Below are 26,089 nucleotides of genomic sequence, written 5' to 3'. Positions count from 1 at the left end.
GATTCTCTTATTCCTTACTCATTTATGAGCTCCATACTTCTAAGAAGAAACTTCCTCTCTCCTATCGTCTGATTACAGTAGGGTAAACAGTTCATACAGGAAAGACAAGATAAATATAAACTTCCTTGCCATTATTTACCAGTTGCCATGATAACAGATTGAGTTCTTAATACCCTCCAGTGGTGACCAATTAGGTTTTGTTTTTCTTTTGTAGTATTATTACAAGCTCTTGGATTTAATTATATTTGAGTATATTATAGATTAATCCACTGCAGGAGTTTTTTAAAATTGATATTCAGATCGTCTCAACTTTGGCCTGTGGGGACTTCAAATTATTCCTGGTTCTTTCTGACAAAACCCTATAGTCTTCTATAGCATCTGTGCTATCTAAAATGGGTGAAATACTCCAGGTTCATTCTCTGCCCCTGACTTGTAGCACTCACTTCTCCAAGGAATTAGGTTCCTTAGTGGGACCTGGAATTTCAGTGATTTCGTTAGATTTTAATGGAATTTTTGGAGTTGGAAGGGATCTTAGAGATCACTTCATGTACCCAGAAGAGAGAGGTGCCTGTTGGAGGCACGTGGCTAGTTGGTCACAGAGCCACGACTAGAAATGGCCTCTTCAATTCCAGTCCTAGGCACCTTCCACCACATCTCCCAACAAGATGGCCATGCTCCCTTAAAGACCCTGGAGGGGTTGGTCACCCCAGGCCCCTCCTCTCCTACAGCATGTGCTAGTCCGTGGGCTTGAGTGACCAGAAAGCCTCATTCTGTCCTGTTCTGTCCAGGGTTGTTGGTAATTAAGAGCCTTATAAAATGTCAGAGTGTCTGGGCTGCTTCTGAGGGCGTAACTTCTGAAGTCTGCTGCACAGTTAGCCAGTTTTGAATGTGGTGCAGTCAAATCTTAAATGCACCTTGAACAGTCTTGATCTTTCTTCTTTCTTTTAGCATTTGGAGTGTTGCTTTGGGAAATTGCTACCTATGGCATGTCACCTTACCCAGGAATTGACCTGTCCCAGGTGTATGAGCTGTTGGAGAAAGACTACCGCATGGAGCGCCCGGAAGGCTGCCCAGAGAAGGTCTACGAACTCATGCGAGCATGTGAGCCTTCCCCGCCGGTTCCGATATGGGCTCTGTAGGCAACCCGGTGCGGGGCGTGTGTGTCAAGTCAGGGCTTAAAAGTGCTCCATTTCCTCTCTTCCTTCCCATTCTTCAGAAGCAACTACTGTACAGTTTGGTGCTTTTTTTTTTTGCTTAACTTTTCGCATGTTTCTCTGTGCCTTTATTCATGCATAGTATTTTACATGTGAGGGTTTTTTGTTTGTTTTTCATGCAAAATGAGACTGATGGCTACCAAACCTGTGTGGATAAAAGTCACTCAGAATATTTGCCTACTATACAAGAAGTTTGCATTTATTAATAAGAACCCCAAGTTTTACAACCCTGTGAACTGTAGTCCGCCAGGCTCCTCTGTCCATGGGATTGCCTGGGAAAGAATACCGGAGTGGGTTGCCACTTCCTTCTCCAGGATCTTTCCAACCTAGGGATCCAGTTTGCATCTCCTACATGGGCAGGAGGATTCTCTACTGCTAAGCCACCAGGGAAGCCCATATATATTATTCAGCAATTTACGTACACACATACATATACATACACACGTCTGTATGTGTGTGTGTGTGTGTTATATACGTGCGGTGTATGTATGTTATAGGCGTGTGTATATGTATGTTATGTGTGTGTTACAGGTTGTGTGTGTATAAGTATGTAACGTGTGCATATATAAAATGTATAAAAATTTATCACCTCACCTTTTTTTTGTACTTAGCAGTGGAACAGGCCTGTCTTTCCATGTCTGTGATTCAGAGCAGGTGCACTCTCTTTCCCCCACTTTCCTGTCTCATATCTTTATGTAGCTCTCTGGCATCTATCGCATGATTTATTCATTCATCCAGTCCTCTTTTGATGAGCATTTGGTTGTTTTACACATTTGTTGTTGGTTTTTTGGGTTTTTTTGTCATTTTAAACAAGGCAGAACCAGCACCCTCATACATATACATATATGTATATGTACATATATATGTATATGTATAAGTACTCTAGTACTTCTAGAAGTTGAACTGTTGGTTCAGGGAGCTAAGTGCATTTTAAATTTTGATAGGTTTTATCATCTTTTTCTCAAAAAGGCTATATGAATTGATACTCTCAACAGAAGTTTCCGAGAGGGACTCTGTGTCTTCACTAACAGGATTTAGTCATCCCTTAATCCCCATTTTAACCTTGTTTTAATTAGTACGTCTTTTCTGATGAGGAATTTGGGCTTTGATAACCATGAAGTAAGGGTAAGGTAGGAAGTGAGCTACTGGGTTTAGTAACTTTCTACGTTTGCTGGAGGCAGGCTGGTAAAATCCTATTTGTAAATGTAGTTGTTGCTGTCAGCCTGTCTCTGGGATTTTAGACTCCATATTCCTGCCAGTATGTAAAATTTTCTCAAATTCTCAATGTCTGTAATAGGACACAGTGACATTCGTCACTTTAACTTGTCATAGCAAAAGATGCTTAAGCAGGATTGGAATGTTAATTTCCAGACTTTCCACTGAGAATGTCTCATCCCCCCATGTTAGTGAGGCCTCGTGGGCCGTCTGACTTGGGTCTCATCTGCAGGTTGGCAGTGGAATCCCTCCGACCGGCCCTCCTTCGCTGAGATCCACCAAGCCTTTGAAACGATGTTCCAGGAATCCAGCATATCAGATGGTAAAGTGCCCGTCCTGGGGTGCCCGTGGTGGGGAGCGAGGTCGACCTGGGAGGGACAGCCGTGTGGGGCCCAGCCCAGGCCTTCAGTCCGCTTCCTGCTAGAGCACGTAGACCAGCATCTCGCCGGAGACCAGAAAGCGGAGCAGGGGTGCTGAGGGTAGCTTTCCGTCTCTTGAAGCCAGGGTTCTGAAAATCGCTCAAGTAGTGTTTCTTCAGAGTGTGTGTCCCTTTTCTGTAACCGTATATAGTTTTCCACTGTTGCCTTAAAAAGAAAAAGCCAACATACCACAGTGACACTGCTGCTGATGACTGCTGCTTTTGTTCTTAATTTTTTTGGTGTTTCTTAGAAGTGGAAAAGGAGTTGGGGAAGAAAGGCATGCGAGGGGTTGCAGGTACCCTGCTGCAGGCCCCAGAACTGCCCACCAAGACGAGAACCTCCAGGAGAGCTGCTGAGCACAAAGACAGCCCCGACATGCCCGAGACACCCCACTCCAAGGGCCCAGGAGAGACTGGTATGTGCCCACCCCCCACCCGCCTTGGGGGCTCCAGGGAGTCGACTCTAAACTGAAAGGCAGGCACTTCCCTCATGAGTGGGCCAGCTGCAAAGAGAGGAAAGTTCTCCTTTTCTCTGCACTCTCTACCCACCACACCCCTGCCCCCATCAGGTAGGAGCCATTGCTTTGGCAGTCAGTCTAGTCAGATAGGCAGAGACATTCATAAAACCTACCAGGAACAAACCCACCATTTCATGTATCATTCACACTGTTTGTGGTCGTTCTGCATTGTGGACAGATAAAGCAATAATAAACACTGAACCAAACAAAGAGCAGCTCGTTGTGAAAGCACTGATACGAAAAGCTCACTGGTGCTGACGGAGCCATGAGACCCCCGTGGCAGAGCTGGGGTCCTCTCGTGGTCCCTGAGAAGAGACTCTGGTGCTGTCCCCTTGATGAGTGAGGGTGGTGGGAGCACTGCAGGAGGGGTTAACAGGAGCAAACATGGATCCAATGCTTCCTGTGTGCCAGGCTCTGCTCTGAGCGAGGCTGCTCTGGTTTTGCAGTTGCCGCAACCGAAAAAAAAAAATACAGAAGTCTGGATTCCAGAGCAGACCAACTGAGTGGAGATGTCTGCAGTGGGCCAGGTGTCTGGGTTTTTAGCTGCTTCTAGGGGATTGGTGTGATGGGCCACACACTCTGGGTGAATGGGAAGGGACAGGACAAAGCCAGAATCTACAAGACCCCATGATTCCAATTTTTTTCATCATGTTGTTCAGTGACTCAGTCGTGTCCGACTCTTTGCAGCCCTGTGGACTGCAGCACGCCAGGCTTCCCTGTCCTTCACCATTTCCTAGAACTTGGTCAGACTCATGTCCATTGAATCAGTGATGCCATCCAACCATGTCGTCCTCTGTCGTCCCCTTCTCCTCCTGCCTTCAATCTTGCCCAGCATCAGAGTCTTTTCTAATGAATCGGTTCTTGGTATCAGGTGGCCAAAGTATTGGAGCTTCAGCTTCAGCATCAGTCCTTCCAATGAATATTCAGGCTTGATTTCCTTTAGGATGGACTGGTTTGATCTCCTTGCTTATTCAAGGGACTCTCAAGAGTCTTCTCCAACACCACAATTCAGAAGCATCAATTTTTCAACATTCAGCCTTCTTTATGATCCAACTCTCAAATCCATATATGATGACTGGAAAAACCATAGCTTCGACTATATGGACCTTTATTGGCAAAGTGATATCTGTGCTATTTAATACACTGTTTAGGTTTGTCATAGCTTTTCTTCCAAGGAGCAAGCATCTTTTAATTTCATGGCTGCAGTCACCATCTTCAGTGATTTTGGAGCCTAAGAAAATAAAGTCTCTCATTGTTTCCCCATCTATTTGCCATGAAGTGATGGGACCCGATGCCATGATCTTCATTTTTTGGATGTTGAGTTTTAAGCAAGCTTTTTCAGTCTCCTTTTTCACTTTCATCAAGAGGCTTTTTAGCTCCTCTTCGCTTTCTGCCATAAAGGTGCTGTATCTGAGGTTACTGATATTTCTCCCGGCAATCTTGATTCCAGCTTGTGCTTTATCCAGCCCAGCATTTTGCATGATGTACTCTGCATATAAGTTAAATAAGCAGGGTGGCAATATACAGCCTTAACATACTCCCTTCCCAATTTGGACCTAGTTTGTTGTTGCATCGTCTGGTTCTAACTGTTGCTTCTTGACCTGCATACAGGTTTCTCAGGAGGCAAGTAAGGTGGTCTGGTATATCCCAGCTGTTCCACAGTTTGTTGTGATTCACACAAAGGCTTTAGCATAGTCAATGAAGCAGCAGTAGATGTTTTTCTGGAATTTTCTTGCTTTTTCTATGATCCAGCAGATGTTGGCAATTTGATCTCTGTTTCCTCTGCCTTTTCTAAATCCAGCTTGAACATCTGGAAGTTTTCTGTTCATGTGCTGTTGAAGCCTAGCTTGGAGAATTTTGAGCAGTACTTTGCTAGCGTGTGAGATGAGTGCAATTGTGCAGTAGTTTGAACGTTCTTTGACATTGCCTTTCTTTTGGATTGGAGTGAAAACTGACCTTTTCCATTCCTGTGGCCACTGCTGAATTTTCCAAATTTGCTGACACATTGAGTACACCACTTTCACACAACATCTTTCAGGATTTGAAATAGCTCAACTGAAATTCCATCATTCCACTAGCTTTGTTTGTAGAGATGCTTCCTAAGGCCCACTTGACTTCTCATTCCAGAATGTCTGGTTCTAGGTGAGTGATCACACCATCATGGTCATCTGGGTTAAGATCTTTTTTGTACAGTTCTTCTGTGTATTCTTGCCACCTCTTCTTAATATCTTCTACTTCTTTTAGGTCCATACTATTTCTGTCCTTTATTAAGCCCATCTTTGCATGAAATGTTCCCTTGGTATCTCTAATTTTCCTGAAGAGATCTCTAGTCTTTCCCATTCTATTGTTTTCCTCTATTTCTTCACATTGATCACTTAGAATTTTCCACAGTTTGTTGTGATTCACACAGTCAAAGGCTTTAGCATAGTCAATGAAGCAGCAATAGATGTTTTTCTGGAATTTTCTTGCTTTTTCTATGATCCAGCAGATGTTGGCAATTTGATCTCTGATTCCTCTGCCTTTTCTAAATACAGCTTGAACATTTGGAAGTTTTCGGATTTCTTATCTGTCCTTGCTATTCTTTAATTATGTACCCATATTTTAAAAGTTGAATGTGTAGCTCCTATATATAGGTATTGTATATGTACTGCTGCACAAATATATTTACTATGAAATATAGCAAAAATATACACTTAAAAGATTTATGTAAGAGATAAATGATGCTGCGCTTTCTGCACACTCCCTGGACCGTTGTGCTTACCCTGCTTCGACAGCATGTAGACTATGTAGAACCTGGCCCCTCATCCTTCTGGTAGTCGTCCCGACGTCAGGAAGTGGGACAGCGGTGGGGAAGGGGGCCACTCTGAGAACTTGCGGCTTATTAAAAGGCCAGTGATAAGCCATCATGTTCATTTACCCCCCATCAGTATTCATCTGAGGGGCATTCTGATATGTAATCTCATGGCGCGCCAAGAGTGTCAATTAGCTGTTCAGCCCGTGAAACAGAGCTGTGCATAATTCATTAGAAATTCACTGTCTTCACCTTCGTCCGACGGGGCTGAGGTTTGTGGAGGGCCTCGACTTCCCCGGATCCGGGAGTCCTGTGTGCCGCCTGCTGTTCTGACAGATGCCCCGTCCCTCAGCGTCCCAGGTGCTGACAGCCACCGCGCCGCTGCCGCCCTCGGAGGGAGAGCTCTGTCACTCACTCGCGGGGAGCTTGGCAACGCCAGAAAGATTTCTTAGGCACTGTTATTCATATTTAAAGAATGCCCATTTAAAAGTTTTAAAAGGTCACCCTTATAGTTCCCCGAGCATAATAGCCCGTTGTCACTGCACTCCGTGGCACGCGGCCCCCCTCCCTCCTGCCCGGCCTCGCGGGAGCCGCGAGCAGCCGCCTGGTCAGAGAGGCCCAGCTCCTGACCCTGTGCTTGGCCTCGTCTGCCTTGTACCCTCCAGATGGTGGTGTGCAGGGGCCTCTGCTGCTTTAACAGGGGTGGGGCGGTGGGCTTGGGTGCCCCAGCTTTTCTGTTGTCTTCAAGGAGAGAGACTTTAGCTCTGCCCAATAATAACAACACCAACATACAGTGACAATAGCTACTGAGGATTTCATGCCAAGAGCTGTGATAAATGCCCCACATCCATTCCATTCTCACGGCAGCACTCTGGGTAGCTCTGTTGTGCTCTGTTTTATCGATGAGAAAGCTGAGGGTGAGCAGAGAGAAGTCGCTCGCCAGGGGCGAGCAGCCCAACCACACACGCAAGCCTGGCAGAGCCCAGATGCAGAGCCGCTCTGTGAGGACAGGCCGGCCGGCCCAGGTGACGCCGGGCTCGTTGCTTCTGGCCTGGACTCGTTCAGCTCTTCCCTGTGTGTTTCAGATCCTGTGGACCACGAACCCGCTGTATCTCCACTGCTCCCTCGAAAAGAACGGGGTCCTCCGGATGGCAGCCTCAATGAGGATGAGCGCCTGCTTCCCAAAGACAAGAAGACCAACCTGTTCAGCGCCTTGATCAAGAAGAAGAAGAAAACCGCCCCAACCCCTCCCAAACGCAGCAGCTCCTTCCGGGAGATGGATGGCCCGCCCGAGCGGAAAGCGGCCAGCGAGGAGGAAGGCCGGGAAATCAGCAACGGGGCGCTGGCACCGGCACCCCCGGATGCAGTGGAGTCGGCCAAGTCCCCAAAGCCCAGCGGCGGGGCTGGGGTCCCCAACGGAGCCTTCCGGGAGTCTGGGGGCGCGGGCTTCCGGTCGCCCCACCTGTGGAAAAAGTCCAGCACTCTGACCAGCAGCCGGCTGGCTGCCGGTGAAGAGGAGAGCGGCAGCGGCGCCAGCAAGCGCTTCCTGAGGTCCTGCTCGGCCTCCTGCGTGCCCCACGGCGCCAAGGACACAGAGTGGCGGTCAGTCACCCTGCCTCGGGACCTGCAGTCCACCGGCAGGCAGTTCGACTCGTCCACCTTTGGAGGCCACAAAAGCGAGAAGCCGGCCCTGCCTCGAAAGCGGGCAAGCGAGAACAGGTCTGACCAGATGACCAGAGGCACGGTTACCCCGCCGCCCCGGCTGGTGAAGAAAACCGAGGAGGCCGCCGACGAGGTCTTCAAGGATGCGGCTGAGGCCAGCCCAGGCTCCAGCCCACCCAGCCTGACGCCAAAACCAATTCGGAGGCAGGGTGCGGCCGCACCTCCCTCCAGCCCTCCCCACAAGGAGGAGGCCGGCAGGCCCAGTGCCGCGGGGATGCCCGCTGAGCCGGCACCCGCCACCAGCCGGGCCGGGCTAGGAGCCTCCGGAGGGCCCAGCAAGGCTGCCGCCACTGCTGCAGAGGAGCCCCGGGGGAGGAGGCACAAGCCCACCTCTGAGTCCCCAGGGAGAGACAGGGGGAAGCTGTCCAAGCTCAAACCCGCCCCGCCACCCCCGCCACCCACCTCCGCGGGCAAAGCCGGGAAGTCCTCGCAGAGCCCGAGCCAGGAAGCGGCCGGGGAGGCAGGCGCCGGGGCAAAGGTGAAACCTGCAGCTCTGGCTGCAGATGCCGTAAACAGCGACACCGCCAAGTCTGGCCAGCTGGGAGAGGGCGCCAAGAAGCCCGTGCTCCCATCCATGCCAAAGCCGCCGGCATCCACCAAGCCGGCGGGAACCCCGACCAGCCCCGCCCCCACCCCCGCCACCTTGCCGTCAGCACCCTCTGCCCTGGCAGGGGACCAGCCGTCCTCCACCGCCTTCATTCCACTCATATCGACCCGCGTGTCTCTTCGGAAAACCCGGCAGCCTCCTGAACGGATCGCCAGTGGCGCCATCACCAAGGGCATGGTGCTGGATGGCACGGAGGCCCTGTGCCTGGCCATCTCCAAGAACTCAGAGCAGATGGCCAGCCACAGCGCCGTGCTCGAAGCCGGCAAAAACCTCTACACATTCTGCGTGAGCTACGTGGACTCCATCCAGCAAATGAGGAACAAATTCGCCTTCCGCGAGGCCATCAACAAACTGGAGAACAACCTCCGGGAGCTGCAGATCTGCCCAGCAACAGCAGGTGGTGGCCCAGCGGCCACTCAGGACTTCAGCAAACTCCTCAGCTCCGTGAAGGAGATCAGCGACATCGTGCAGAGGTAGCAGGAGCCGGCGGCGCACGAGGGCTCCCTGTGTGTGCCTGGGGCAGCGGGCAGGCGGCCGGCAGGACCCGCACGTGGGGACCTTGGCCTATAGCTCTGCACCGGGCAGAGCGGCTGCTGCCGTGGAATGCAGCACCACGACTTTGTCCTACCCGCCGTCCTCCTGCGCTCGCCTCCCCCCTCCGCCTGGCCCCGGAGCCTCATCCAAGTTCTGTCTGTGGAGTTCCCGCTCTGTGGACCGCCGTGGGCATCCCAGCCTCCTCCGTGCACGTGGGGCTTCAAAACTGAGCCCTCGGGGCCAGGCGGGAAGGTCGATGAGCATTTCCTTTCCATCTTCCTCCCTGGAGGACTTCCACTGGCTCTGCCTTCGCCCCCTTTGTCCCAAGGAAGGAGCACTCTGAACGGGAGCAAAGTCAGCAGAGCTTGGGGACTGTCACCTCCACTCACCCCAGGCAGCGAGTGTACACTCCCCTCGCTCGGGCCGCCTGCTGAGGACCTGTGTCCAGAGCCACGTCCCGGGAAGTGGGGCCCGGGGGTCACCCCACGCCCCCCTCCTTGCACCATCCCCCCATGTGAAGGACGGCTCTTGACTAGGGGCTGAGACAGGCCAGGGCGCCACCATCAGCCAGCTTCTGGGTCCCAGTCTGGGGGGGAAGCCAAGGAGTCCGCGATGGGGAGAGTTTCCTCGTCGTCCTCTCCAGGTCCTCAGGGCCCTGTCACCTGCTCTCCTGTGACGTGCACTGCTAATCCTGGATAGAAAGCTTGAGTCTGGAGGGTAGCAGGGTCACGGGGGAGCACACGGGGGCTCCAGAGGCAGGAGGAGGTGGTGAGCTTGGGGGCGCAGCCAGGCCCAGGATGGCCCAGAGCAGGGCCTGGCAGGTCGGCAGTGAGCACAGTTACCTTCCTTCCGAATTCCCGGGGTCCCTGATAAGGTGCTTGGTCTTTACTTCCACTTGCTCTCTTTCCATTCCATTGTGCTCCTCTAAGGCAAAGTAGATTCTTGCAGAGCTCTTTCCCTGGTGACAAGCCAGTCTTCAGCTTTCCAGAGTTCTTGAAGCATTTCCAAACTGCCCTCAGCACAGCTGCCTCTCCAGAGAGAAGGACCCGCCATCGGGCGCCCAGCGAGCATGCAGGAGGGAAAGGACTGGGGCACCAAAGCCCCGCCCAGCGTGGGCCATGCCCCGATGGGCACATAGCTTATTTAATTACCATGAGCACGCTTAACCTAATGTTCCAGTGGGAGTCATCAGGGAAGAAGAGAATCAGACAAAGGAAACCCCAGGAAGTGTCTGAGAGAGCAGTCCTCAGCATCATCTCCTCGGGCTGCCCAGGACTAGGCTCGGGGGTAGGAGCCCGTGTGCCCTTGACCTGGAGCAGCTACTGAAGAGTGGGCTGGCACCTGCCTGGGCCTTGCTCAGGAGAACCGGTGGAGAAACCAGGAGGAGACCGCCTCCCACCCGCTCCCCAGGCCACCCTGTGCCCATGACCTCACTCTGGCCCCGTTTGTACACTAATCACCTGAGTTTGTCTTTTATTTCTCTGATAGAGATGGTTTCCTCTGGGTCGTTTTATGCTGTTTTCACAGCGCCTCACCTCTTTGCTCCCCCCGGGCTGCTGTGCTGTGCAGGCCGAGGGGGGAGGGTGCCCCAACACCGCCAGTGGCCTTGCAGACGAAGCGGAACGAAACCCACCAGGTCCCCTCCACTGCCCGTTTCTGAGGTACTTGTCTCTTCCCGTTCACACGATGTGCCACTATATTTTGCATTTATACTTTGATATTACACTCTTTTATAGACTCGCCCTTTTATAAATGACCTGTAAATAGTTTTCCACTGTCCTCCCTTCTGGAATGCCTATGGTGTCTTTTTTTTTTTTTTTTTGGTCCAGTACATTTTGTTTCTGTATATGACTCTGTGTTTTTTTGAATCCACGTCTCCCCTCCGTAGTATTTTTTAAATAAATGTTTACAACACCAGACCTTGGGCGAATTGCTGTGGTCCGTAATTCTTCCCTGTCATCCTCAGAGTCCCGGCGCACGCGTGGGCCGGGAGGGAGCCAGGCTTTCCCGAAGTGGCCGGGGGCCACGCCGTGTCGGGTCTCAAATGACAGGAGAGAACAGGAGTGTGGCAGAACCCCGCACCAGCCGTGTCACCAGCCAGCCCTCACGTCGGGCCCCTCTGCAGCCTCGAGCCCTGCTCGCCAGCGGCCTGGCTCATCGGCAGCACTGAGAATGGGCCGTGCTCCCACGCAGGCCACGGCCATCTGGCATGGAAAAGGAAGACCACCGTCAGCAGTGCCGCCCATCCCTGGAATGGAAGGGGGAGGTCACATCCGGGATGCCTCTCTGGCCTGACAGCATTCAGCCCTCCCCACGGGATTTTTTTTTTTTCTTTGCATTTGAATTCACTTTCGGGCACTGTCATCAGTCCCCAAAGTGCCGTCCGCTCACTTTAGTTCAGCACACCAGGCGTCTTATTTCTCGGTGGATGAAGACGAGCAGGGTGTGCCGGCCTGCGAGGGGATGGAGCTGCAGGCCAGGGCCACAGCGTGACTTCTCCCACGGGGACCTCCTGAGGGGTGTTGACGTGTCCTCAATATCTGTTCTCCATTTGACGCCAGCTGGTGGCTCGGAAAGTGGACGTCGGGGAAGTGAGTAGCTGCCCCTTGCTAATGATACTTATTAAGCCAGCAGGCCTGTCAGAGGACACAAATCCTGTCCACCAGAGCCCAGTGAAGACAGTCCAGCGGAGCCTCTCTCCCAGAGACCTGGGCAGCGAGCCGCGCCGCTCCGCAGCAGGGGCAGTGGAAACGCCAGCCCGGGGAAGAGGTCGGCAGGACCCGCGGTGTGTGCTCAAATGGCGTGGCCCCAGGCGGCACCAGGGAACAGGTCTCCCCATCTCACAGAGGCAGAAACAGGCCCAGGCTGCAGGGTGGGTCAGTGGCAGAGCTGTCACAGGACACCAGAGCTCCTGAGTCGGGACTTTTCCATGGAGAGCAGGCTCTTCCTTTGAGTGGCAGCTCTCAAGTCTGAAAGAGGATGTGGGATTGCAGTGACGGTCCCCATTGACAGCTGCTTCCCCTGGGTCAGGCGTGCGTGGGTCCCGAACTCAGCCTCACAGACAGGGTGAGCCGTCCTGTCTTCCCAGCTCCCAGCAGAGAGCTCGTCCAGTCACAGCTCCCACGTGGTGAGACCAGGACGAGGCCTCGTGTACGCGCCAGCCACCCTGGCAGCCATACCGGCCTGAGGCAGGGGACTCAGAAGGCTCTTCTCCAAAGTAGCGTCTTCCACGAGTGTCAGGCGAGCTGAAGAAGCTTACTTGGGTCTCACTGTTCTAGGTCAGTGGTCCTGAACCTCTTTGGTCACAGAACCCCTTGAGAACCTAGTGAGGACTCGAATATAGCCCCAGGAAGACATATCTGTGTGTACACACAACGGTGGCCAAAGGTCTGAGTCGTGCCTTTGAGGTCCAGAACAAAGGAGGGGGCACCCAAGGGCCAAGCCCCAGAAGGCTGGCAGCTGCTGTTGACATGGTTACCTCAAAATTTATAAGCTTCCAGCCTCAAAAATTTTAAAACCTTTCAGATTCCCAAACTGAAAGCAATCATCAAGAGGGGGACGGAATAGGTAGGGGTGGTGTGTGCACGCCATGGAATATTGGGGGGCACTGGGAGTGGGAGGGGACAGACTCACCCCACTCTACAGTACACAGTGCCGGGTAGCCGCCAGACCCAGCACAGTGGTGTTTAAATGGGCACGTGGTCTGATGGAAGAGGTCAGAAAGGCGGGCAACGTGGGGTGTGTAGCCTGGGTGGTGCTGGCTAATGGGTGTGTCACTGGCTGGAAACTCATCCAACCACGCTTGGAATTAGGGCGCATTTCAGATGTGTTTTAGGTTTCACTGAAGATTATCTTAGAATTACAGCTCACAGGGGATTGCTTTTAGCTACTCTACGAATGCACCACTGTGGGAAACCCCACACCTTTTTCAGAATTAACGAGGGAGGTTCTGTGACCATCTTCATTTCATGGGTGAGAAAGCCGGGTTCCGACATGTGCGGCAGCCATCCCGAGGTCACACAGCACATGCCTGCTTAATGCCTACTGCACCGGACTCATCTGTCGACACTCCAGGTGGGCTCCAGGGCCAGGCTCGCCTCCCCTCCTCCATCGTGAAAGAGGGGAGGCGAGAGGTACAGCTCGCCCAGCCCTGTCGGCATCAGGGGTGTTTTATAGACGGCGCTCCTCAGCTGAGCACTCTGGGGGGCCCATGTCGACGTGTTGTCTTCGTACAGAAGATGTTAGGTGGGAGAAGACTGCCCAACCATGGTGTCCCCTGTCTTTGGTGCCAGCCTTCCTCCGTGGTCGCCCCCCCATCTCGGGCCAGGGCCCCAGCTCCCTGCCTGGACGGTGAAAGCCCCCTGCCTGGGTCCGGGTCTCCCCTGGCGTGTGTCTTGCAGCATCTTTGGCACCGGGGCACTGTTTGGACGAGTTGATGCCTCACTTACTACAGCTGCTGCCTGATGGTCTGCTATTGCTCCCACCCCCAACCTCTTTTTTTCCTGGACATTTTTATTAATATTTCAAACATGCAAGAAAATACCGGCAAATATTCCCCATCCATTTTAAGAGCTAAATACCTGGAGATCTGCACACCAAGATGGAGCGTTTTGTGTGTGTGTCTTGAATGCGTAACATGAGAGAATGCATCAGCTCCCAGGCGCCTGGGCCAGAGCACAGCATGGCCACACCGGGTGCAGCCGGCCGGGCCGCCAGGGAGCGCAATCGCCCTGCTTCCAAAGCAGGTGTTTTCCTAAGAGCCTCATCCTCACTAATCTGGAGAGTAATCTCCATCAAGGATTGGGGGGGTGCTGTGTGGGGATGGCACGAGAGACCCCCAAACCTTTACAGAGCTGGGGGGTCAAGAGGTGTGGGGAGGTTAAAGAGGAAGGTTAGCCGAACGCAGTGGGAGTGGATTTAACAGATCAGCGCCCATAGCAGTTTGATTGTTCTGATTTTCAGGTTTATTGAACTCGAATGTACAAGCAACTGGAGAGGACAGCTTTGTTGTTGATTTCTGTTTAATGATGAAAGCCTAATGACAGGTTATCCACTGTTTGAAGGCCCTCCCCTCTCCCCCTCCCCGCTTTATCTCGGATTTCTCCATCGAGGTTAACCTAATCCTAGTAAATTAAAAGCCACCGGTGCATACCCACAGCGCGCGTGAACACGTGCGGGAGCATTTCCCCCTCGGTGACCTCCAGGCTCTCAGTTCTCACCGTTGGTGACTGCAGGGGTAGTCCTTCAGTCCCAAGAGTAGAAGGCCCGTGCACATGTGGGCCAGGGCACCTTGCTGCAGGGCGTCCCTCTGCCCTTGGTCTGTTGTTTCCCCCATGTGTCATGAGCACATTCTCTGGCTTCTCTGTGTGCGTAAGTGAGCTACGGCTGGAGTACTTACTCCAGGACGCTGCCTCGCCTCTCCCCGTATCAGAGTGGAGGTGAGCACGTGCCGGGGTGAGAGCCCAGGCTAGGACCCTGCCTGCCTCCTCTGGCCACCCCGTGTTGTACGGCCTCCGCAGCGGGGCTGTCCTTGACTGGTTTCGTGAGCTTTCCCTCTGTGGCTTCAGGGCCGAGTGTTTGCTTCTTTTGCCCACAAAGACCGCCCCCCCCCCCGCCCCCGCATCAGCCTGCCACATTAGCAGCAGCCCTTCCGGCTCTTCCCTCCCTCGCCAGTGGCAGAGGCCAAAGGGTACACCGTGCCTCCCAGACTCAGCGTCACTGCCGGCCCCCGTCACCGCGGCCCTGAGCCCAGGACGCATGGTCCAAGCAGCTCGCCTCAGCGTAAGGCGAAGCTCCGACTCCTGCATCCCCGTCCCACCCCACCATCCCATTTCTGCTCCCCAGTCAGCCCGCCTCTTTTTATGGCTCAGATCTGTCACCCCTTAATGAAGTGACTTTCCAGGCTGTCGAGGATTGAGAACTGCTACCGGGGAACCTAAGTCTCTAATAGAACGGGAAAAACACTGTGAAATGCTCTGAGGTGCCAAGCTGGGCCCAGGCCCAGTGTGGTTCTAAAAAGGCTAATAAGAATCTACCAATTAATTGTGACAGCTCAATGGAGAATTATTCAATTGTGAACAGGGGCAAGCCGTGGCTCCCAAGGGAGGAGAGGTGTTGCCATGGCAACATCGATACAGGTTCTGGTCCTGGCAGTTAAAGCCAGCCGGGGAGTGAGGAGCCTCAGACTGCCGAAGCTGACTAGGGTCGGAACGCAGGACCCACCAAAGCCACGTTTGAAGGAGATGCTCCGCCTCGCCCCAGGGCTGCCCAGCGCGGGCTTCCCTCGGGGCAGAGCAGTTGCTTTCAGAATTCTCCTCGCTTGGAGAAAACCAGGGCAAGAGCTGTCTAGCGCAAGAGGAAAAATGCACCACCCCGTGTGTCTTTCCCTGTACCTCTGACCACAGGTATTTCACCAACTGCCAATTAAGGGGATGCCGGGAGAGGTGTGGGGTACAGGAGACATGATTTCCATCTCCCCAAAGTCAAGGCAACTCACAATTCAGGAAGCAAAGTTCCCAGGGCACAGAGCACCTGCAGGCAAGAGTTAGGCGGGCTTCCCATCAGTTTGCAGTCGCTACAACTTTTATTTCAAAAGACAACAACACATTCACATTCTGAACACTGGACACTCAACCTTGCTGCAGCAAAAAAAGAAATGTATTCCTTCCTCATTCACCTCCCATGAGACTTCTCAGCTTGGCAAACGTACCACCGATGAGGACAGTTGTCAGAAAGGCTGGGCAGTGGGTTCCGGTGGCATCGCAACACCGCAGCAAGGTTTTCTTGCCAGAGGGATGTTGTCTTAATGGGATGGAGAACAAGATTTTTTTTTCCATTGTTAACTTTCAGAACCACAGTCTGTACCCAGTGGAATGTGCTCGCTCACAGTTGCACTTCAGATGTCAACCCCTGACGTCCTGGTGGAGACTGTCAAAACTTCAGTTATCCTACAGAATCACTCAGGCCACCTACCTTTAAGCCAGGGCCAGCACAACCAGCTCTGCCTGTTCAGATTTGTGGTCCAAGGGCATCCTTGGCTCCAGGCCCCGGAGGAGGGGGCTGAAACACAGCAGTCTGCCAGGGGGCTGTGCCAGATGTGGTATCTCTTGTTACCTTGCCTTTCTGGTCTTTTGAGCTCCTTTTTGACACCATCCAGGGTTTTTTTGCTTCAGCAAAGTTGGAAATCAAAAGTAAGCACCCACCTAACCAATCCTGCTGCTTTTATAATTCCTATTGTCGTCCTTTATAAGAACACCCCACACCTTCTCAGTATCTTGGTTTTTGAGGCCAGAGGAGAAGAGGGGTCAGGTGGAGAGGGGCCCTTCCCAGGATGCTGGCCCCTTCACCCCCGGCCAAAACGGAAGCTGAAGCCCCCTTTCTTCCTGCTGTAGCCATTGAGCTCCTCAGCCAGGGTTCCCAACAGGCCCCCCACCTTCTCGGCCTCCCCCAGGAGGCCAGTGGCCTCGCTGCCATCGTCCTGCCTCCCGAGACGCAGCTGGAAGCCAGCACGCGCCTTGCCTGACGCCCGCAGCTCCTTGGCCGTGACGAGCAGGGCATGTGGGTACGGGGCTCTCGGCCACCCAGGGGAGCCCCACGGAAAGGGGCGTCCCCCCGCCAGGTCCATCCAGCTCATTTCACGTCCGGTGCCCCCTACGGCATCCACAGGCTCCTCTGTGTCCAGCACCGGGAAGCAGGCACCCAGGGGCAGGAACAGGAGGTAGGGCAGGGAGTAAGGGCTCCGCATCTGGTCCAGAGGAGAGAGAGGAGGGGGTTACGGGCTGCACCCTGAGGCCACGCACAGCCATGCACGTGCTTCCCAGGAACCCGGGCCGCCGTCAAAGGCGTGATCTGGCGGCTCGGTTGAGCCCAGCCTGCAAGCAGCGAGAGGAAGTGTCACCACGTTGCGGGAACCAGGCCTTTATTTTCTTAGCAGGTTCAGGAGCCAGCCACACCAATTAGGCTGATTCTCCCTCTCTTGCAATCTTCTGATGGCTTTGGCAGCTTAGCACACTAATACCACTGCCACTGGGACGGCTTACAGGCGGCCCCGGGAGAGCTGAGCAAATTTGGGCTCGTCCTTCCCTTATTATAATTATTGACTCCTGGGCCATATCATCTCAGAGCCATAGGGTAGAGTTAATAGCAGCTACCCCTCTTCGTTTTCAACTCGATAATAAATGGGTCTGGTTAAGCTGTTTAGCGGGGATGCTCTGCTCATGTCTCTGCGACGTGGAAGCCAGTCTCTCCCGAAAGCAGGAACCAGATCTGACGGCCCGGCCTAACTCAGACGTCCTCCCAGAGAGGAGCGCTTGCCAGTGCCCGCTGAGCACCAACTGTGTACCTGAGTGACAGTGATAGTTGCTCAGTCGTGTCCGACTCTTTGTGACCCCATGGACTGTGTAGCCCGCCTGGCTCCTCTGTCCGAGGACTTCTCCAGGCAAGAATACTGGAGTGGGTTGCCATTTCCTTCTCCAACTGTGTAATCTGGCTGCAAGGTAAACCTTTGCCTGCATGGTTGCACTTTATCTTCACAGTAAACCTAACTTGAAGCCCTGTTATTCGAACATTTTTATTTACAGGCAAGAGAACCATCAGAAAAGCTAAGAGACTGTGCTCAGGCCCCACAGCTAGAAAGTAGAGGCTCTAGGATTCCCAATTCTAATGGCCAGGGGGCTTCTTGGACTGTGGGCCATCCCCACCTGATACTGTCCTTGAGGGCCTCCCTTATTCCCTTCTACAGAGGAGGCAGGATCCGCAAACGGGTGACGGGCCCAAGATCTCAGTTCTGTAAGTGACAAAGCTAAGATGCAAGCCCGGGTCTAACTGGGCTGGACGCGGGAATGGCTCCTCTACCCCCTGCATGGTGGTCCGTGGGGGATGAGAAACAGAAACAGAGCTTCCCCTCAGTGCCCCTGCCTTGGCAGTAACTGCTCGTTCCCTCGCAAAGGAAGCCTCTTTGGTAACGACCATGGTGGGTGGGAGCTGGCTGGTCCTCTGAGGAGGAGAGCTGAGGCTGGAATAGAGGGAACGGGTTCTGGAGAAGACAGCCCAGGCCTCCCAGAGCTCTTTCCAGAACTGGCTCCCTTGAAGACATTTCAAAGTGTACTCAGCCCAAAAAGCTTAAAAAAAAAAAAAATCTTAGAGCATGTCCTCCCTCCTCTTCCTGAATCCAGCCCTCCTACGCCTCTCTCATCTCCTGAGGCTGGAGCAACCTCTTACCTGCCTCAGGGAAGCCTCTCCATCAGCATCTGGGTGGGGTGGGGGCTTTTCTCAAGGGCTTTCCTCCCCACAGAAAGCGAGGCAGACAGCTTTGAGACCAGGTGGGAGTCCAGCCGGTGGATGAGTCTACCTGGGAATGGCCTCTGGGTCTCAAAAGGGGGGGTGGGGTGCCGTCTCTCCTTTCTTTTGGGGGGACCCGTGGACCCCTTCAGAAATCCAATGGGAGCTTGGAACACTCCACACCAAAAACTGGACCCCAGCACAAGTTGGGGTTCAGGCCCCAACATCCAGGACTTGGCAGGAGAAGACAGAAGGAGGCCCAGTGCCGAGCCCTGGAGGGCGCCCGTGGCCAATCTCTGCCTGCTCTAGGCAGCAAGATGAGGTGCGGGTCTCCACCCCTCAGGGCCTTCCCAGCCCTGTGGGTCCCCAGGATTCCCGCCGCCTGTGCCCAGCTCCCAACCTGCAGGAGGCCTGAGCGCGATTCCTGCCGGGGATGGAGCGGCCATACTCACGGTGCTGCGGGTCTGCTCCCAGCTGGGCGGCTGGACCTGGGCCAGGCTGGGCAGAGCTGCTCTGGGTTCTTGTCCAGGAGGTGCGGCTCCCGGGTGCTCCCTGCTTTATATAGCGACCCCCCCAGGGGGCCCGTGCCCTGGGCACTCCTGATTGCTGCGCATTCCTGACCCTGGGATTCCATTGGGGACCTGGTAGTGAAGGATGGGACTGCGCGGACCACGTTGATAAAAGACCCAACACAAACAGGATGTGGTCTGACAGGAGGCCGGACAGGGCCGCCTTTTGCGCAAAGGCAGCCTTGCTTGGAGGAGCCAGGGCGCCTCGTTCATTGTGAGTCACAGGCGTGGCCCTGGGGTCTCACCCGGCCCGGAGGAACCCTAACGGCCCTGCCTTTGTCAGATCTGCTTGCCGGGCCAGCACCTCCACCCCGAGGAGACTCGGGAGGCCAGACGGCTTGGAGCCCGCCCCGGCCTGTTGCACGGGCGAGGTGAGGAGCTGTGTTCAGTGCCACAGGTCACCTGCTCTGGAGCCTTACGAGGGGCATCAGTGCCAAGAGGCTGACCTGGGCAGCAGGAGAGAGCGTAGAGGGGGGCGAGACCAGCCCCTCTCTCAAGTCCACACCCCATAAAACACTGGAGAGTGTGCCTTTTTGCAGGGAGGCTCAGTCCCACCAGGCCCCACTGCCCGGCTCGGTGGGCCCCACTGAGCCAGCCTCACTTGGGGAAGGACGGACGGACCCGCGAGTGTGCTCAAACCTCGTCTGCCTCTCTGCCGCAGGCCATGGAGACGAGGCTGTGAGCCTGGTGTGGGGCTTGTCGAGGCCTGGGTGAAGGTCACGGTCATGGAGGGCACCGGCGTTCGTCCCTCCCCAGCCGCTCACTCCCTGATAGTTTCCCCCGGGAGCTCAGAGGCCCGGGTGGGGACCTGCACATGTGGTCACCTGCACCACTTCCCCACAGCGGGGTACAGGGCTGGAGGGGGTGCGCCGTGGGTGCACGGGTCCCTGTGGGATCCACTCTGGTCCCTCGGCATCTTGCTCACACCTCAGGGCACTCACCCCATGACTATTCACCACAAAGTCCGGTGTGCCCCTCCGCCTGCCCTGTGTGTGATCGCTGAGTGGCCCTGGGGCCTGCTGGGTACGGGGCGGGGAGGGGGGTGGGCTGCGGGCTAAGCCAGGGCACGGGGCCCCTTGGGCAGCATGTTCCCCAAGGCACCAGCCAAAGGGGTATGGCCGGTGCCCAGCATGGGGAATCGCTCTCCTGGGGGCCCCCACTGGCCCGTAGCAGCCCACAGACCCAGGAGCATCCCTCCCCATCCCTTCCCGTCCCTCTCCCTCCCCCGCCCCTCCCCCGTCCACCACCAGTGTCTGGGGAGACCAGGAGGAGGTGCCCAGCACAGCCCCAGCCTCTGTGTCTCACCCAGCCTAGATTTCCCAGAGCGCGCCAGGCAGCGAGGTGAGCAGGGGCTTGGTGAGGCTTCAGCCGCATGGCAGTTGTCTAGGGGTGGCTGTTCAGGCCGGACTGAGGACTGAGCCCAGCGGATTCCGGCTCCAGGGCCCTCACCCTGCTGACCTGTATTGGCTTTGCCTGTGAGGTGCTGGTGTGCGTGAGTGTTCAGTCGCTTCAGTCGTGTCTGACTCTTTGCAACCCCATGGACGATAACCCACCAGGCTCCTCTGTCCATGAGATTCTCCAGGCAAGAATACTGGAGTGGATTGCCATGCCCTCCTCCAGGGGAATCTTCCTGACCCAGGGATCGAACCTGCAATCTCAGGCTCCTGCATTGCAGGGGGATTCTCTACCGCTGAGCGACTGAGGTGCTAAGGACGGGTGGGAATCACCGCATATGGGAACAGACGGCCCTGAAGACCCTTCCCCGCCCCCAGACCTGAGGAAGGGGCTAAAGTCTTTACTGCCCTCATGGTGACGGGGTGGGGGGACAGAGGCACCGAGATCAGAGCTGTGTCCTGGCGCTCCTGTCTCCAGCCCCGTCTGTGGCAGGAACGAGGTCAAGAGCAGGCAGGCAGTGCGGGCTGCCTCCGGGCCCCTTGGAAGGGTGTGCTCAGCCTGCTTGGCGAGGGCGAGGACTTTGCTGGCAGGCGCAGGCAGAGGGCACACCCTGTGCCGACTGAAGCAGGTGCAGAGCCAGCTGTGTGTATGTGCATGCACCTGTGCACACGTGTGTGAACGTGTGCAGTGAGCTGGGAGGTGCGGTGTCCTTTCACCTCCCTGGTGAGTGCTGGCTGGTCGTGACGCTGGGTGCTGGTTGACGACGGAGCGCAGCCTGCAGTGGGGTCACTGACTCACTCTGGGGCCTTGGGCCAGATGCTTGCCCTCTCTGTGCCCCAGTTCCCATGGGCATCAAATGAGACAGTTTGGTTCCCAAGCTGTGCCCTGCAGAATTCCTCAGGGACAGCTGTGGACAGTGGGGACAGCAGAGGTGGGGGTGAGCCCTGAGGGCCACCCCCTCTGCCAAGGAGGAAAGTTCCACCTGGCTGTTAACACACTGGGCCCAAGACAATTCTGCTGTGAAAACAAGCCCCTGGCGTGGTTCAGGTTGGGGGCCCAGGGCTCTGAGAAGTGGCCACAGAAGGTCCCAAGTGTTGGGCGTGAGTGGGGTAGGGAGCAAGACTGGGGGGCAATCAGGAGTCCTCCACCCCAGCCCTGGAGCAGGGGCACCCGGAAGCAAGTCTGATGTCAGATTTGGTGCCAAACATCCCAACCCCAGGGGCTTGCCAGCAGTTCCCCAGGACACCTGGCCCAAAATATTGGTTTCAAGTCCCTTCCTGGGCTCCTCAAAACCCCTGACTTCCTCCAGGGAACGAGCCCCACTCCTGAGCAGGAGGGGGTAACAACTGTAACACACGGGGTGACTGTGACACGTGGAGGTGACAACTGTGACACTCTGTAGGACAGTGGGTGGGGTCTGTCAGGGTCAGCTTCCAGAAGCAAAGGCTTTTCCCTGGACCCCCCGGTGAGCGCGGGAGGCTGTGGGGGAGGGGGTCCCAGGGCCACCAAGCTCCCTGGGAAGCCGCCCCCCGCGGAGTGGCGGAGCTGTGTCCCGGGATGTCCAAGCTGACCAGCGGCCTTTGCCCTGGCAGAACCTGCCAGGAACCCGCGGGGTGACACAGCCTGACTGCTGAGCCCAGGCCCCTGCCTCGGATCTCAGATGCCTCCCTCTGCCATGCTTCAGCCTCATGTGAGCCCCTAGGGTCAGGCTCCCCTCTGCTCAGCAACAAGGCAGCCGTGGCCTTGGGCAAGTCTCGTCACTGCCTGAACCTCCAACTCCTCCTGATGGGGGCCCACAGCAGAGCCCACACTGTGGGGAGGGAAGGGTGAGCCACAGGGCACAAGGCAAGTGGGCCCAGGGTGGAGGCTGCTGGTGTCCAGGGGAGCTCGGACGATGCCCTCTTCACAAGCATCGGCCTCCCAGGTCAGCTGATCCCCCTGAGAGCTCCCGGGCATGCCAGCTGAACCCTCCTTGCCCTGGGACTCTTACCATGTGGATTCTCCCCTGGGTAGGTTTAGTCACTCAGTCATGTCTGACTCTTGGAGACCCCATGAACTGTAGCCCAACCAGGCTTCTCCATCCATGGAATTCCCCAGGCAGGAATACTGGAGTGGGTTGCCATTTCCTCCTCCAGGGCATCTTCATGATCCAGGGATTGAACCTGGGTCTCCTGCATTGCAGACAGATTCTTTACCAACTGAGCCACCAGGGAAGCTCACTATTTGTCACTAAAATGCCAGCACCACTCGTCAGGTCCGAGAACCTCCGTGTGCCTGAGTCATCGGACCTCGGAATGGTGCTGTGAGCCGGGCCAGAGGAGTTGGGTTGGGTGGCAGAGGAGAGGGGTCCCCCTGGGGGGTGGATGTGGCCCATGGGAAAGCAGGCGGCCATGGTCACCCTGGTGACTTCCCACGGCCTGGCTCAGGGGTCTCACCCCGCGGTGTCCCCATGGGCCTGATACGGAGCTGTCAGAGGGCAGGACCACATGCCCGTCAGCGAGGACACTTTGTGGAGGGGACCAGTGCTAAGGACGCTCCAGGGAGTCTTGGGCCGCAGCTTTCATCTACACAGGCCAGCAGTGCAGACACCCCAGCCTGGGGGTCCCCTCTCAGGCCGGCCCAAGCAGGACACTAGGTACATTCACTTCCCCTGGCGCCCACGGTCCCCAGTGCAGGCACTTGATAAATACTGGATTTCATTACAGCAACTCAGGGAACGCTATATCCTTAAGCTTCAAATTTGTTTTATGAATAAACAGTCATTAGGGACTGATTTTCTGAATGGGGCTTCCCAGGTGGCTCAGTGGTATAGAAGTATTGTGTTAGTTGCTCAGCCGTGTCTGACTCTTTGCGACCCCATGAACTATAACCCATCAGGCTCCTCTGCCCATGGAATTCTCCAGGTCAGAATACTGGAGTGGGTAGCCGTTCCCTTCTCCAGGGGATCTTCCCAACCCAGGGATTGAACCCAGGTCTCTCGCATTGCAGGTGGATTCTTTACCAGCTGAGCCACAAGGGAAGCCCCAGAATACTGGAGTGGGTAGCCTATCCCTTCTCCAGCAGATCTTCCCAACCCAGGAATCAAACCCAGGTCTCCAGCAGTATGGGCGAATTCTTTACCAGCTGAGCCATCAGGGAAGTGGTAAAGAATCCACTTGCCAATGCAGGAGACACAGGGGATGTGGGTTTGACCCCTGGGTCGGGAGGATCCCCAGGAGGAGAAAATGGCAACCTACTCCAGTATTCTTGCCTGGAGAATCGGATAGACAGAGGAGCCTGGCGGGTTACAGTCCATGGGGTTGCAAAGAGTCGGACACAACTGAGTGCTTGAGACAGTGACTGATTTTCTGAATGAAGAGTCTCAACAACTCAGGACTGAAGCCCGGCCACAAGAGAGACCCACTGAGACCGACTGGGACCCTGGGGACCATGATGGGAAACAAGGGCCCAGTTTCAGCCCCGGGAGGTGCACTCTTGAGGGGAGAAGGCCTCCCCTCTCCCACCCCGATGCCCAGGCTGCTGGCCAGGAGTGGGGCCGGTTCTGCCCAGGGTCTCGTGCGGTTCCTGGGGGTACAGAGCTGTCTGGGGAACAGGGGTTGCCCATGTCAAAACAGCCATGCTGGGGAGTGTGTACAAGGCGGTCCTGGCACCCTGGGGTGTCTGACCCACCCTGTGGGGCACCGAGCAGGCGGGAGGCGGAGGCCCGAGTCGGTCACCACGAGACTTTTTATTGGAGACAGGACCACACGTGACGCCAAGTGCACACGGGCCCCACGGGCACCCGTCCTGGGCTGGCTTGTCCCTCGTGTGGACAGTCAGGCAGCCCTGGGAGTACGTCCTGGCACCACTGCATTTGGGCCCCATGAGCACCCGTCCTGGGCTGGGCTTGTCCCTCGTGTGGACAGTCAGGCAGCCTGGGGGTACGGCAGCGGGCCGACGTGGCCAGGTCAGAGCCCAGTGTACACTCCTTACCCCCCATCCCCACCAAGGTCCAATGTCAGCGCCCCCAGGTCTGCCAAGTCCTGCCAGCTGTGTGGGCACGCGGGGTTTGGGGGCAGCCCTCTCCCTTCTCACAGATGAAGAAACAGGCCCTGGGGAGGTGCCGGCCAGCCCATTGGACCAAAGCCTTGTGTCCTTGTCTGCACGTCCCTTAACAGTCTCTCCCGTGAGTGTGTCAGTCCTCAGACTCCATGTCAGGGCCCTGTCCTGGGTCCCCCAACGTCAGCACACACGGCGTCCCCACCTCCCTCCCCTTCTGCTGAAGTGCAACACGACCGGCGGGTCCTGTCGACGGACCTCACGAATCCTCTGAACCCTGGGTGACGGGGCTCCCAGCTCCCGGGCCAGAGGTCTGCGTGGACGAGGGTGCGTGGCTGTGGGGGACCCGGAGGCGGTGGGTGCTGGGGTGTGTGGCTGTCGCTTCTGCTCCAAGACCAACGTGACAAAACCTATTCACGTGTGGCTGCAGGGGGAGCATGCCATCTGAGAACGGCCCCCGGCTCCGTGCTCAACTCCTGCTGACCGCACTGAGGCCTTCAGGCTGGAAACCCAGGGCCTGTCCACCCTCTGAACTCGGGGAGCTGGGGTGGCCAGCTGGGTGGCGTCTCAGAGATGGATCCAGAGTTTGAGCGGCAAGGATTGAGGCTTATCCCATGAAACCTGCCTATGCCTATGGAAAGGAACTTTCAGAAGAGGGGAGGGTGAATGCCCTGCCTGAGGGTCCCAGTAGAGAGAGCCCCCCCTCCCCTGCTTGGTTCTCGCCTCATCAGAGAAGGAAGGAGAAAGCAGGAGGGGGTTGATCAGACAACATGGATGGCTGGGTCACAGGTAGCCCACCGTCAAGCCATCGACTCCATCATTGTGATGGTGGTCAGCGTTCGGGTGCAGTGACCGTGGGTCCCAGGCGGCCTTTACATGCATCTGTCATCTCTCCATCTCTGTCGTGCTGTGGCTGCCCCTCCAGCTCCCCTGGCATGCCCTTCCTTCTGTGGTCACTCCCATCTCTGGTGACAGCCACGTGCACTGGAATCACACTGTGGGCTCCTCCAAGCGGGGGTCCAGGCCTGCCTCGCACACCTCAGCCTCCTGGCCCTGGGAAGGGGTGCCCTTTAGGAAGAGGGGTGCACTGGCCTTGGCTGTCCTCACCATGACGGGCCGTGTGCCCACTCAGCCAGCTTTCGGTGCGGCTGTGTCCCTAGCGATGCCAGACCTGAGTTCCGGAGGGGTAGCGGGGATCTCCAGCAGGAAGGAACCAGTGTCTCCAGGTTGGTTCGACACTCCTAAAAGCCACCCTCGCCTGGCCCCCAACCAGGCCAAAGCTGTGGCTCGTCTGTTCCTGGGCCAAGCCCTGGCATGAGCGCCCCTGAGCCTTCTGAGGCACACGCACATCTGTGAATCCATTAACATCACTCTCACCAGGAGCGTGTTTGATGACAGATCAGAAAGCGCTTGGCACTTTCTAAACAGTGGCTGGCACTGCGAGGCTGGCAGCAGAAGCTGGCTCTGGTCTGGAGCTGGAGGGGGAAGAGGGGTCCCCAGGATGAGGACACAGGGTTCCACATGGCCTCTGCTCCTTGGCTGGGGGTCCCAGCAGCCAGGAGCAGGGGCGGCTGGCTCTCTTGGTTTCTAGAGGATGGGGAAGGGGCCAGCAGGGGGGCCCGTGTGGTCATCTTACACACATCTCCAGCACACTGCCCCCACCCTGCCTGCACCTGGCACTCCTGTTACCACCCTGGTGACTCTGGGCTGTCATCGCCAATTCCTTGGCTGTCTCTGATTCCAGCTGAGGGCCAGGAGAGCAGGGACTGGATCTTGTCCGGAAAACCTT

General features: G+C 55.9%; 2 protein-coding genes across 3 annotated transcripts in view; one reads left to right on the top strand and one right to left on the bottom strand.

Annotated features, from left to right (window-relative positions):
• ABL1 (ABL proto-oncogene 1, non-receptor tyrosine kinase) overlaps positions 1 to 10,938 on the top strand; it is a 142,024-nt gene extending 131,086 nt beyond the window's left edge. For both annotated transcript variants that reach the window (XM_070378833.1, XM_070378834.1), the window contains exons 8-11: positions 949 to 1,101; positions 2,662 to 2,751; positions 3,099 to 3,263; positions 7,242 to 10,938. In XM_070378833.1, coding sequence (XP_070234934.1) covers positions 949 to 1,101; positions 2,662 to 2,751; positions 3,099 to 3,263; positions 7,242 to 8,962 — 2,129 coding nt within the window. In that variant the 3' untranslated portion in view covers positions 8,963 to 10,938. The remainder of the gene's footprint in view (positions 1 to 948; positions 1,102 to 2,661; positions 2,752 to 3,098; positions 3,264 to 7,241) is intronic.
• Positions 10,939 to 15,802: 4,864 nt separating this feature from the next.
• Positions 15,803 to 16,783, bottom strand: QRFP (pyroglutamylated RFamide peptide). The gene has a single exon (XM_005902772.2). It carries the CDS (start codon positions 16,761 to 16,763, stop codon positions 16,362 to 16,364), a length of 402 nt encoding a protein of 133 aa, XP_005902834.1. The 5' UTR covers positions 16,764 to 16,783; the 3' UTR covers positions 15,803 to 16,361.
• Between the last annotated feature and the right edge of the window lie 9,306 nt (positions 16,784 to 26,089).

The sequence above is a fragment of the Bos mutus genome, chromosome 11, assembly GCF_027580195.1.
Source record: "Bos mutus isolate GX-2022 chromosome 11, NWIPB_WYAK_1.1, whole genome shotgun sequence".
Lineage (NCBI taxonomy): Eukaryota > Metazoa > Chordata > Mammalia > Artiodactyla > Bovidae > Bos > Bos mutus.
The sequence above is the reverse complement of the archived record's forward strand: the minus strand, read 5'-3'. Positions and strand labels throughout refer to the sequence as shown.